Raw genomic sequence first — 13974 nt, forward strand, 5'->3', positions numbered from 1 at the left:
CTAAAATAAACTAAACCACACTACGATAATCGGCTCACATTAAAGCCAACGAGTAAGGTCATTCTTCATTCACTTTTAGCGCATGAAAAAATGTTCCTGATGAGAGAGCTAATGAAGAAATAAAACTGTTATTCTGTTGTTGTATGAACACCATCACCATATGCATCTAATAGAGATGTGAATGTAATAATTATATATATATATATATATATATATATATATATATATATATATATATATATATATATATATATATATATATATATATATATATATATATATATATATATATATATATATATATATATATATATATATATATATATATAAGCCCGCCTAGCAATTCATATGCACACGGACAAAAATATACTTCAACAGATAATGGTGGTAATCGTATTTTGCTTGTTATATCGTTCAGTACACTACATATGCTACAACTTGCAAGCGCATCACACGATTTTATTTTTTCAACAGCATTTGCTGTTGCAAACCTTAAGCGAAAAACGCTAATATGGTGCCATGATGAAGTTTTTCCTTTAGTCATTTCTTATAGGTATATGCTATCTATCTCATCATCACCGATGCACGATCGATCTACACAAGACCCTGCCCATATTATTTGCGCTGTATATGCCCAATGCCTATGATTTTCTCTCTTGCTTTCTATTCTAAAACATGCAGTCTCACAAAAGTTTGATAAAAATGCATAGCAGAGAAAGAAAAAAAAACAATGAGAAAGTCCGCAAGTAAGATTTTTTTTTCGAAAATATTAAACAAATATCACGAGTACAATGTCAAAAACAAATACTTGGTCGGGACGAATTTTTAGTAGATTCTTTTTCTTTTTTTTGCTACAGGAATGTGGCAACTGATCGTTCTATTTCATCTATATTTTTTCACTCTTATTGATAGTTGTCACTAGTCAACATTCGTTAACAGTTCCCCCCGTTCCTGTAACACGCCGCAAGCCTCTCAATAGTAACCGGGACTCTCTTTGTGCACCTTCAGCAGATGACGATTTAGGATAAACGAGTAGGAAAACCTCTTATCGCACTTCGGACAAGAGTAGCGTCGATCAGCGTTGCATTCGTTGCGCAAATGCCGGAGCAACGAATACTTTATTTTGTACCTGAAAGAAGGGTAATGTAAGAACGAACGATCGAATGTCGACGAGGATACGTGTAAGCGAAACCCCCCGAGAACGTGTGCAGATGGAACGAGCAAGCAAGCATGAAAGGAAAGGAAGAGATGAGAAGAAAAACACAAATAAACATAGACACTTCACTCCGGGGGCAATTTAGCACAGGATTTCAGTCTGAGAGAGACAGCCGGCTTTGGACGCTGGACTTGAAAATCGAATACCGTTACAAACACGCGGAGTCTCCTTGATTCGACTTCTGTTCTCCCAACAAGCGGCTTTGTGGGGCGGCTCAGTTAAGAAAGAAACTTGATGTGAACAACGAGAGTACCGCAACGGATTTGAGCGGATGATTTTCTGGCCCAGTGTGTCGACCACCAGTGTACACCTCCTCTTGGACGTGTTTGCCACGTCAAGGACAATCGGCAGGAGGGGAAAACAAAATATGGCAAGCTGGAGTGCATACTTCCGATCACATGAATCCGCCGGACAATGGAAGTAACCATCTCCATCCGGACGTCCAACCATCAACGCAATGTCATCGTTCAGGGAACCTTGCTGATGAGTTTGATTTGCACTTCCACCGACGACACTGATGGACGAGCCGAACGACAAACCTAACGACTCTTCAAACAACGAGGCGGCCGTTGTAACATTCCCATCGTTCGCTTCAAATTGATGCAAAGTTGAATGTATTTTAGCGACCATTTCATCCTCGTCGACAGGATATTCGTTTTCTCCATCCTGGTCAGATACGTGCACTGCGGAATCCGCTATGATCGAGTCGGTAATTTTCTCCTCTTCCTTCACAATATCCATTTGTGATCCGTAAAGTTCCATCGACAATCCATCTGCAATAAAGAACGAAAAAAGTACGTTAGAAAAAATTATCATTCAACATAGAGCTTCCAACGAAACACGGATAGATTCCCAAGAAGAAACATTTTCGTTAGAGATAAAAACAATATTTCAATATTAAAGTAGTATGTATACATTCAACACAATGATGAGGTAGATAAATGAAACAATTGAGAATAACAGGTTCGTGTATGTTCCTTGTGGGTGTGTATGTGTGAGTTCAGAAGTTTGAAAGCAGAAGTTTGGGAAGAACCTCCAGACAAGGGTATCTCCATTCGATCCTAACAAAGTCCAGTGATCTAGAGAACAAGAGTTGATTATCTCCACGCTGCATCAAACACACAGAGTCAAACAAACAGGAGCATACAACTACACACACACACGCGAATCCATTCTTATCACTCTTAGGGGAATTTCTCCTGTTGGCAAAGAAATTGTAATAAATTGTACCGCGATCGCTTGTATCATGTGCTCAAAACACTGAGAGTGAGCAAACGACTTGCGAAGCGCTGGTGAGTATACATGTTTAACGGTTTGGGATTACTTTTTTTGTTTCGCTTTTGTATTTCATTACTTTTGCGTTTCACATTGTGTTGTTTGATTATTTTTCTTCTTGCATTTATGTTCCCCCTTCATGCATTCATAATCGCACGAACAATTATTATGTATACGTTCCGTACCAAACATCCCTATACCGTCTTCAATATTCTTCGTGACATGTACGCCATTTCGTCCATCTAAATATTTGTATATAAATATATAGCTATATATAGATATACTCATACATGCATGTCTGCCGATTGTGGTGGATACTGGTTTTACCTGTTCCACGATACGATTTTGGACAACTTCGACTAGTGACGTCAGCTCGATAGTTCTTCAATGTATGCTTGTTACTTTCAGTGTATAATATATATATATATATATATATATATATATATATATATATATATATATATATATATATATATGTATATATATATGTATATATATATATATATATATATATATATATATATATATATATATATATATTAGCTTCATTAATTAATATGTAAGGTTTAGTATTATTTTTTTTTTCGCGACTTTCCCGCACGGAAAAAGTTAATAAACAAAAACAATAAATGATCATTAGTTTTGGTATAAAATGTACACTCACTACCACTTCAGTGCGCGTATTCGCGCCAGTTTCCTTTCCGCTCAATCCAAATCCCCAGACATGTTACACTAGCCAGCTATGTTTGTTTATCCTATTATCTGTAGATTTGCACGTTTCCACGTATCGCCATGTCCTTCCGTATTTTTCGTTAACATTGCGAGCCTATTTTGCTCAATGCTTTTGCTGGTGTCGAAATTATGGTTTTCACTTCGTTTTACCGAATGCTGTTCACATCCTTGCGCTGCCATTCGTGTTGGTTGTAAAATATTCGTATTATTCTCGATTCAGCACTTAGCAGAACATTAGAATACCATCCACACGTCGCGAATGGCACCCAATAGCTTCCACCAAAGCATATGGCAGATTCTCGTCCTGCTTACTATAATTCAATCGACTCGTTTTGCGGTAACTTTGTTCACACTTTGCGTGTGCTTTGTTTACACCTTTTGCATTTTTGCGTGCACTGGAGCATGTACAGTTTCACTGTTTGGTAACTTGCTGATTGGCGTACGCCTCAATTAGCGCTTGTATTCTTTTCCGATGTATTCTTTTCCAATAATGATTACTTTTACGCAACTTCTCTGAAATCTTTCATGCCTTCCTATCCATCCATTTCATGCCTTCCTAGTCATTTATTCCTAATACATGTCAGGCGGGCGTTTTGATAGTTTGCTTGTTCTGTTACACATAACAGCATCAGGAGATCCAATTTGTTGGTTTGTGTCAAATGGCGTTCTAATTTCGACTCATTTAAGTTACATGTCCACCACTTTTCAACCAACCAGTTTACAAAACATTCTTTAAAGTAACACTCTTTTCCCAACGAACACCATACACACCAGGATAGACACATACTTCTCTTCTACCAATGATGATAAGACTAGCCGGCCCAGAAAAATGGAGAGAGAGAAAACAAGCATGTACAATATCTTGTTTCCTTCCTTAACAAAAATGCTAGAATAAATATTGAAAATCGCATCAAATTACGCACGAATAGTACACCATTGCACGTACTCTGTGTCGTTACACTTCTACTGTCATATTCATGAAAACCGGAAAAGGGATATTACCAACAGAAGAACAAGTCAACCTTACAATCACAGTTCATAATCCAATCTTATACAGATATCCGAAAGACACGGTTCTAAATCAGTGAAAAGAAATCGGTATTTTAACAAACGTTAGAGCGAGTTATTTTGGAGCCATCCTGTTTTCTCACATTTTGACGGTCAACTTACACATTTAACAATTTTGATATTCTTCGCTTTGTGTCGCGATCGTTTGTTGGAATAGCCCAATCTTCATATACACATTTACATGTACATGTCTATTTTTTCATCTTTTTTTTTGAATATACCATTTGTAGAAATGTAAAGATCAAATTGTTATTTTTTTTCCTTTTAAATGGTAAATGTTTTTAATCCTGTTTTATATATTTATATAATTTTATGTTCTTGTTGAACTGTAGCTCCGTCACTTTGTTTTTTTTTTCGGTAGTAACAATAACGATCACAAAAAATCACATCAATATTTTCATTCACAGCGCATTGTTTTTTTTTCTTTTCAATATTTTTTTTCTTTTGTCTCTTCTAACGGACCTATCCATTCCGGGACTGGATTTCAGTATTTAATGATCGTCGGATCGCCAGAATACCAATCATTGTGTTTGTGACGGAGTAGAATTGTCGGTAAAAAATATGACAAAAGGTAAAGCGATTCTTGCCACAAAAGTAACAAATCTAAACAATCACTTCACAGAATTGCACGGAAATTGAACCAAAACTCTCATATCTGGCGCTAAACATTAATTTCAAACACATGCGCATGCATATTTCGACTCCCAACACGTCAATGTTACACGTGGATAAAAAAAACTCATTTCATCGCAAAACAAAATATTATCATACCGTCAATGTCGCATTTAAGTAACTTCTGCTTTTATGTGGATATGGATCGCTCGTGTACGGCAAAATGTGTGCGCGTTCGAAGGCTTTAAGTGTAAATATCAATGTTTGTCTAGTGGTGTGTATGTGTTTTTGCCTGGCGGTTAGCAGAATATTACTGCATTTGAACGATGAGGTAAAAGATTCGCGAAAACAAACAGTATATGCACAGAATACAGCGATTAGTTGATGTTTTTCACCTTAATTTTCCTCCGTTCGTTGAAACTACTCTTATTATTCCTAATGCATCTATATATCCTTTAACGCGTGAAGTTTTCTTTTGCACGTTTGTAAAAATGTTTTTGTTGCGTACAACTTGCGGACTCTTTTTTTCTTACAATGCGGTATCTTTAATCACACTGAATGACGCATATTTACAACTATCGCATACCAATGGTAATATTCTATCGATTCGGATCGAATTCGTTTTTTCGCTCTAATTTAGTTCGATTCAGTTTCGTTACGCAAGTTAACATTATTTATCTCTAACTCACTAAAGGATCTTCCTATCCAACCTCTTTCTAGGTCGGTTAAATTGTTGGCGAACTGTGCCTATATTACATTGCATTTCCTAAAGTGTTCTTTTTGCCTTATGTTCATACCCGCCAGCCCGCATACAAATCTTCGAAAAATTAAATAAAGAACGACTATACTCTTTTGCAAATATCACAATCCAATTGTTTCAGTTTTTCTTCCTCTCACTCCTCTCTTCATCGCGTCGCGAGTTCATGCATCTAACGTATCCTCTTCTTCTTTTGTTTATATTTTTTTCTTTTTTTCATCACTGCGTCCTTCGAGGACTGATAATGCATGTTAAATTAGGCCTATGCTTCGTTCGGTAAATGCATAAGCGATCTTGATTTGTTATGTGTAATTTACTTCTATTTCTCACACCTTGCACTAATAGACCCACACCCGGTACTTGGCGGTATTCCTTCGTATCCCGTGGACTGTTTGGTCGTAAATAAACAAACTATGATTCATGGTAACAACAATAACACATGTATAAGCAGCTATCGTTAGGCAGCTAGTTAGGATGCAAACAATTAAATTTGATAAAACAATGAAGTATTTTTCCCACGAAATGTAAGACCATGCTTTGCTCGGAAATTCCAAATTAGCATGCTGAATTTCTGATTTTCTTGCTATAATTTGAAACTAGAAGGCGGGGTGTATCCAAGACAGAACCCATATTAACAAAAAAAATTACAATCAAACAATTACGGATCGAGAATTACGGTGTGTGTCCTGCTAGAAGGTATATCTTTGCTTCGTTTTACTCCCAATAGCGAGAGCTATTGTATGTTGGCTTTCTCTTGGTTCACTTCAACTATATAAATCTTACATTCATTATTGCACTGCAATTTCCAATCACGCTTTTGACTTTCTGTGACAACTGCACATTCTATAACACACTCGCACCTCACAATCTGGAGGCAATGGCATTTACAGTCGCCAAAGAAAAGCTTTATCGAACCCTATAGGAAACATGCACGATTTGAATAAATATCCCTATCCACCGCACATGGTTCAGGTGCATAGTACCTTTTTCTTTTTCTTCAATTCTGTCACACCAGACTATAACACAGTCTATGTCTATTATCACTGTTAACATCCTTTCAGCTCTGATCGATTCTACCCACCAGACAATCTTAGTGAATGGAGAGAAACAAACAAAAATTACCTCCTATGCGCATCGGCATCAGGACTAATCATAATCATGATCAATTATATTGTAACCCGTTCTTAATTATTTTTCATAAACTAACGAGCTTAACGATGTGTGTAAGTGGGCGTTGTTTGTGTACTTCTACTGTTGTAAACATATAACGATCTGTTTATGTTTCAATCTGGTAACCAATTGTTGCGTAAACGGTAGTAATATTGAAACCCCCGTAAGCGTGAGTTCTTGCCTGTTTTTATGCTACTGTTATCTATTTGCTTATATTGCAACATGTTTTCTTATGGACTAGTGAATTATTAGTGATTGGGAGCTATGCTCTCGTATGTTTTCTGATTACGGCGATAAATATGCTATGCAAGATAATATGAATGAAGAAAATTACCGTTACGTTTCAATCGTTATCAACGAGCTCGCTGCCGAATGGCAACATAAAGTACTGTTTTTCAAAGAACCTTATTCAATTAACTATGACTCAAATTTATCATGCAGCGATTTAGCAACTTCAAAGCATATGCTTGTATCAAACTGCCTTGTTTTACTTTGAATTTGGGTCTATTATTTTTTTAACAACAAGCGTAGGCGCATGCAATTTGACCGAAAAAAAATCAAAAACGAATTTCCTCGATCTACAAGTATACATTAGATGTTCTTTGTCTCTGTTTACTGCCGGCGTATATCCCAGAAAGTTAGCTATAGATGAAATTTTGAACGAGACGCCACCAAAACCTTGATTTCAAATAAAAAGTAAAATAACATTAGTTGCATATTGGCCGTTTCATTAAGATTTTGTCAAACTGTGGAGTCGACATATGGCGGCAACAAGGCAACTTAACTATATAATAACTCAATAAAATAAAAATATAATATATGAATGTTAAGTAACTGACCCACCTTAAATCTAGTTCCGTCACAACAATTATACACAGTGCATGTTTCTTGCGCATTTAAAACGCATTTGCTCTGTCAACTCACAGCGAACCGTTCCTACTATTACTGTTCTATTCTGTGCTATTATGTTTCATTCGAGTAAGCAAACAATTGGCTCTCAAACAAAAACACAACCTCAGCTCAGAGATGTTTAAATTGGCGCATAGCAAATTGAAACAACAAAACGTGTGTCGAATTTTAAGCACATTTTTCTTCCAGCTGGAATCGGAATGACGGTAAATCAGATGTGCTGTCCAATTTACTAGCAGTCCGCTGCTTAACCACTGTTCAAATAATCTTGAACGAATCCACCACATTTTCACAATGCTTCTAAACTATAGATATTACTTTCATTACTGCCCCGCAGCGTACTACCTACGTGCATACGATTACTCGCATGATCTACCACCCGATGCTCGATTGCTTGGCACAGAGCTCGAACGGCAAGTAAAAACACCTTTTCGTCACAATATACTACACTATAGTTCAATATTTCTTGATTCTTTGCCAATGCACTTGATTAGTTCAATTTTATATCCATATAGGATGGTTAGTTCATAGAATGTGATTTTTAATCCTCGCTCTACGGGACTTAACAACTGACTATGCGAACTCTTTTATCCACTAGTCTTCCTCGCCATTGAACTTTTCCATTCTCTTTCGTTCGGTTCCGTGCTATACACCATTTTCTTTGATTCAGACTGATGGATATGTTGTTTTGGTTAATTCTGACTACAAACAATTCCAAGTTACGATAATTTAGAAAATAAAATTAAAAAAAAACAGTACTGCAACTAGAAATTATACCGTTAGTTAATGGTAACAACAATTGCGAAGCAATAGGAAAGAAAAAGGAAGAAAAGATAACAAATAATATAACCGTATGAATTCATGCGTTCATTACGCCGCATTTACGACGCTTTCTCTTTCCCTCATCCGTAGGGACATCCGTATTAACTTCCGCTTTCTCTATCGCGCGCCCTCTCTATATTTCTTTTTTCAGTTGATTCGCTTCTTCCGCAGTATTCCGTGGAATCGCAATCTAAATAATAGCTGCCGAAAAATTGTTTTTTTTTTTCTCTTCTGCGATAGTTATTGGATGGTTGTTGCGCGATGTAATGGTGAAAAATGTCTCGTTTATCGAGCTTTTTGGATGGTCTACATGACCTATATCACACTGCAACCACTGAGAGAGATGGCTTTCATTGAAAAGATCCGCTCTATCGCATCAGCACACCGCAACACTCACTATGCCGATACCGTCATTTATCGTACCATCTTAACCCGATCAACAGGAGATAAAAAGCAACGCAAGGCTCAATCATCGATGCTGATGCGTGCGCATGTGTAGCACAAGGTTGTGCTTATGCTTTGACTTCTTATGACACACCGGACATTCGAACTTGGGCTCAACGCCACATTCGAACCGAATGTGCCGATTCAAGCTATGCGGGCGAGCATAAGAGTTACCACACCGCGGGCAGGAGTATGTACCGCCGACGATCGGCGAAGGCATTGCACCCGGTTGGGGTGGTGGCGTCGTCATGCTCATACCCTTGAACATCGGTATGGGCAGGGCAGCCGTTGTGCTCGCACTGCCGGTGTTAGCTGAAGCAGCAAGCTGAACCGCAACTGCAGCGGCAGCGGCAATCGACTCAGGTTTCACCGCACCAGCAAACTCCCGCAAGTAGGTGGTCGGGGTCAGCATCCGTAGGTCGCACGGTTGATCGTCGCACGGCGGCGATTTTGGAGAAAGCAGAGGCAGTGCGGCCGTTTGCTGATGGTGCTGGTGTAGCGATAGCGCTTGACTTTGAGATTGCAGCTGCAACGATGACACGAGATGTTGTTGTTGGGAAGATCCTTCTCCTTTCAGACAACTGCCCATTGGGGACGATGGTTGAGAAACCGGCAATGGAAACCCTACCCCGGCCGCATCGCTCTTAATGTACTCTTCCATCAATGGTCTACCCACAAGGGCCACTACCGCAGCGGCAGCCGCCGCCGCAGACGACCCCACCGGAACATTGGCAGACTGCTGGTTCAGGGCCAAAGCTATCGCCGCAGCAGCACCATTACTGTTGCTAATGCCTCCACCGCCATTACTGCTATTGCTGCTGCTACTGCTGCTGCTGCTACTGCTACTGCAACTACTGCCACTACTGCTGCATCCGGCGCTGCAAAGCGGTGGTACTGCGCTTTTGCCATCAACAGTGTTACTTTCGGTGCCAATGTTACTAATGGTAGTATTACTAACACCGGCACTTCCGGCACCGCCAGAGGCAACGGAGATGACGACGGAACCGTCGTTACCGATGTCACTTGAGGGTACAATTCCTTCTGTCGCTTCCGCCGTATAGCTGACTGATGGGCCTCCTCCATCAGTGTTGCTCGTTTGACCTACGGGTACAGAAACTGAACAAAGTTGGGTTTTGGTTTAAATTCAACATTTCTACCAAAGATTTAGCATTTGATCATCCCTTCCCGTGGTAGTGGCAATTTGCAGTTTAATTAATAAGATTGAAGTTTGATGTGTTCGTGTTTAAACATTAGCGTTTTGATTTATCTCTTTCTCTGTCGTTGTCTCTTTCATCCAAACTTATGCTCTCTGTATGTTTTTGTTTTCATATGATTATTTTGCACTTTCATCGATAATACAAAAAGACAAAGATATTTGACTATATCTTAGTTGCGCCAAATAAATTGTAGCCAAATATTTAATCGTTTAACCTGGCGTACAATCTCATCTGTTTTAAATATCTAATCACATAACAAATATTTGCATCAAAAGTTCGTTAAAATTTTGATCATCAGGCCAAATTAGTTAAACACTTAACGAGAAGCCCTGAGATGCATGTACTTCCTGTGTTTCGTATTGTTTCATCAATTTTTCTAGTGCCCTTTCAATGTGCTATCTTCAAGTGAAAATGAATATTAATGAAAATTAGAAATTCAACAAAAATATAAGCTTATTCCCTCAATTTTCTTCGTTGATCTTGATTTTACATTAACACATAACCATCATTCCACAAAATTCCAAATACAAAAAACAAACTTTAACTTGTGCATTTATATAGGTTTTTTAGTTTTGTTAAAGCTTATAGTTCATTTTAGTGTATTTATCATGAGATATTTGTAACATGAAGTAAATAAATTATTAGATGTGAATAGCAAAAAATTTAAAGAGGCACACATGGATATACATATGCACACATACGAGTTTTTCGTTTCTCATTGAAACACATCGATCAACGCATTAATAATTTAATACTAACAAAAGCATAAGCTTAGTGCCAAAAGACGTTACTCAGACCTAACTCTTTTTCGTATACCTATGGCCACTAACAAAAAGTTTTTTCTATCTTAGTGTAATCATTTAGAATCCTTCATGTATGTGCTACGCTACATTAATGTGCTTTCTTTTATTATCTCACAAAACAGACACGTGGTGTATGTGTACGCCTCCGTGTGTACAATATGTGCTTGAAGTTGCAACAGATTTTGGGGTATGCTTACTATGCATTGGTGCGTGATGCCAACACAGAACAGGACAAACAGTAACGATCATATCAAAAGTTACTCTCACTCGCTCATCTCTCCTTACTCCTCTATATCTCTGTTTATCTCTCTAAATAGGTTTATATATATATATATATATATATATATATATATATATATATATATATATATATATATATATATATATATATATATATATGTGTGTGTGTGTGTTTATTTATTTATACCTTTCTATCTTCTCTTTATTTATCTCTATGTAACTTTTCTTCGATCAGTTAAAAAGCAATTTCCGAAGCGTTTACGCACCCAAACACCATTCCCCACACACACGCACACAGATACAGACACATACACATATAAAACACAAACGAACAAATACACTTATAGCAAAAAAGTAATTGAGAATTTGAGAAATGAAAACATACAAAAACTTAATAGTATACATTAAAGATGGCAACAAAATGATAGAATTGAGAGAAAAACAAAAATTAATAGTTAAAAGTAATATAGTAACATCTTGCCACCACCAGATTTGCGTATATTGCAAGAGAGCAGGAATGAATGAATTGCATAGAGACGAAGAGATAAAGAGAAGATATGTGTGTGCATTTTGGCTGTGGTTTACATGATAGCAGGGTTATTTAGTGAATGGAGCATTATTTGTTTGTTGCTTTCTTTTTTTAACGTTTCAAAATTAGCGATGTAAATGTCTCCCTTAAGCAACCATTTGATATAACAGATGATTCTAATAGAGAACGCTTCCCAATGTTCTATGCAATATCCCTCAATACATCCAAGTTTACAACAAACGTTCCGTTTGATTTGTTGTAATGTAAAGAGAGTAGACCGTGAAACCAGGACATGATTTTACAATATTCTTAGTCGTACGATAAAACTTCAAACAATAATAAAGAATTTCCTTTTGGGATCTGCGTCATCATCCCCAGCCGGAATATTCTTTTGAAAGGGCCTACATTCTGCCTACGATTATGTTTATTGTTAAGCCGTTCACAATAAACAGTGTTTTCCTTTACATTTTCTCTCGTATGGTTTATTTCCCTAAGCTATCTTCCAATTATAACATCTAATCTCTACCAACAACTATTGTTATCTGTTACAACGTTGGATCATTTGTATATGTTTCCACTATTTCACGACATTTATTCCACCGGAAATGGGATAAAATAAATACAGAACTAATCAAATGCATTTTTATTCAAGGGAACTGCAACCAGATACGGCACAACTGCATCTTCATATACAAATATTCATTTCTCTACCGAGGATTATTTCTGGCAGGGTCAATCAATAATTGGGCCTCTCTTCTCACTTAAAATGGATTTCCAACATCACGTAGTTGGTCACACGATGTTATATTTTACTGATCTCATTTATCCGAGCGATATTGTGACACAAATGTTGATTATGAAATGAGAATAAGTATTAATCCATCATTCAGTCACTGTCTAAGCGATTGTTGATACAATTCGTTAAGAATCATCCAGCGCCGACGGCAACCTAAAATAAAAATGAATTATGTTAATAAAATACTACAGATTCGAATATAAATAAAATATATAGATTCCACAAAAAAAGTCAATATGCACAGTTCACTTATTTTACCTTTACACATCTCTTACCAAACAATTACCGAATACCACAGGTGGAATTTGTGTAGATTCAATTATTTAAATTTTTGCGCAAAATGAAATGCAAACACTGCTGTGCTTTTCTTTATTTGTTTTAAATCGTTCGCATCCTATAGTCACCACCTATATCAGTTCCATTCTCTTCGTTTACCTCAACCAAACATTAGATACGTTACGGGTCACGATCTCTGTATGCTACAATACTTTCTATTGCTCACCCCAAAAATTAAATTTCCCAGCGTGACCTCCGGGCACAACTGATAAATAATTACTTATTATAATATAAATGTATTTTACCATGTCAAGTTACGTTGCTTTTTGTTTTCTATGTGGTGAACAGGTGTATGTGAGACCTCTTTCTAACTTTCCCATATTTCTTTGGAGTTTTTTAACTGAACATGTTTCTCTGATGTGATGTTACATACGTTGCTGTTCTGCACTGATGTGTTTTTGTTATACAGTTAATCAGTTTATCAATTATTTATATTTTTCTTTTTTTGAAACTATTTTAATGCTTGCTTAAATCAATCATCTCAAACAACCAATTACAATCCACTCCTTCTTTTAGCTAGTTCCAAAGTCTATATTACCATATGAATTTGGAACGAGTGTAGCGTATGGCATTGCGGAACGGTTACGCTCCTGTATTTGTTTCAATACATTGCAATACAAGCTTGGCGATGGCCGTTGCGCTCCTTACACCAAACTGATCTTTCGTTCTCGTAATATTTCTAATTTTGTGGTGACATTAATCGATATTTGGTCTCCAAATAAATGCCGCGCATAGATCCTTGCCTTAGCACGCTTCGCTAAACATGTATCAATCTACTTCCTTCATTAGATTACCATTCTGTCACACCCTTATCTTCTATAATACAATATATGCAATTTTGAACCGGGGAATTTTGAATAGTATCGGGAATGTGTTCCGCATGTTCGCCAAACTCGGCGGAAAGCAAACATACATAACGATCTGTTTTCGAATGTTTTTGATGTTTACGTAGCTTACCCATTTCCAAAAGGAAAATTTATATCATATCGGACGCCAAAATCAATCGGAATGTATCACTTACACTATACGTTCAACAAAAAAATAAAAA

The 13974-nt window shown here is 37.1% G+C and overlaps 1 protein-coding gene across 1 annotated transcript; it reads right to left on the minus strand.

The window, feature by feature from the left end:
* Window positions 1-487: 487 nt before the first annotated feature.
* On the minus strand, window positions 488-13887 carry LOC128724217 (serine-rich adhesin for platelets-like). Its single transcript, XM_053817983.1, has 4 exons — window positions 13884-13887; window positions 9204-10106; window positions 1605-1989; window positions 488-1129 (listed from the first exon to the last, which is right to left on the minus strand). The coding sequence occupies exons 1-4, from the start codon at window positions 13885-13887 to the stop codon at window positions 973-975; spliced, it is 1449 nt and encodes a 482-aa protein (XP_053673958.1). The 3' UTR covers window positions 488-972.
* Window positions 13888-13974: the final 87 nt, after the last annotated feature.

The sequence above is a fragment of the Anopheles nili genome, chromosome 3, assembly GCF_943737925.1.
Source record: "Anopheles nili chromosome 3, idAnoNiliSN_F5_01, whole genome shotgun sequence".
Classification (NCBI taxonomy): Eukaryota; Metazoa; Arthropoda; class Insecta; order Diptera; family Culicidae; genus Anopheles; species Anopheles nili.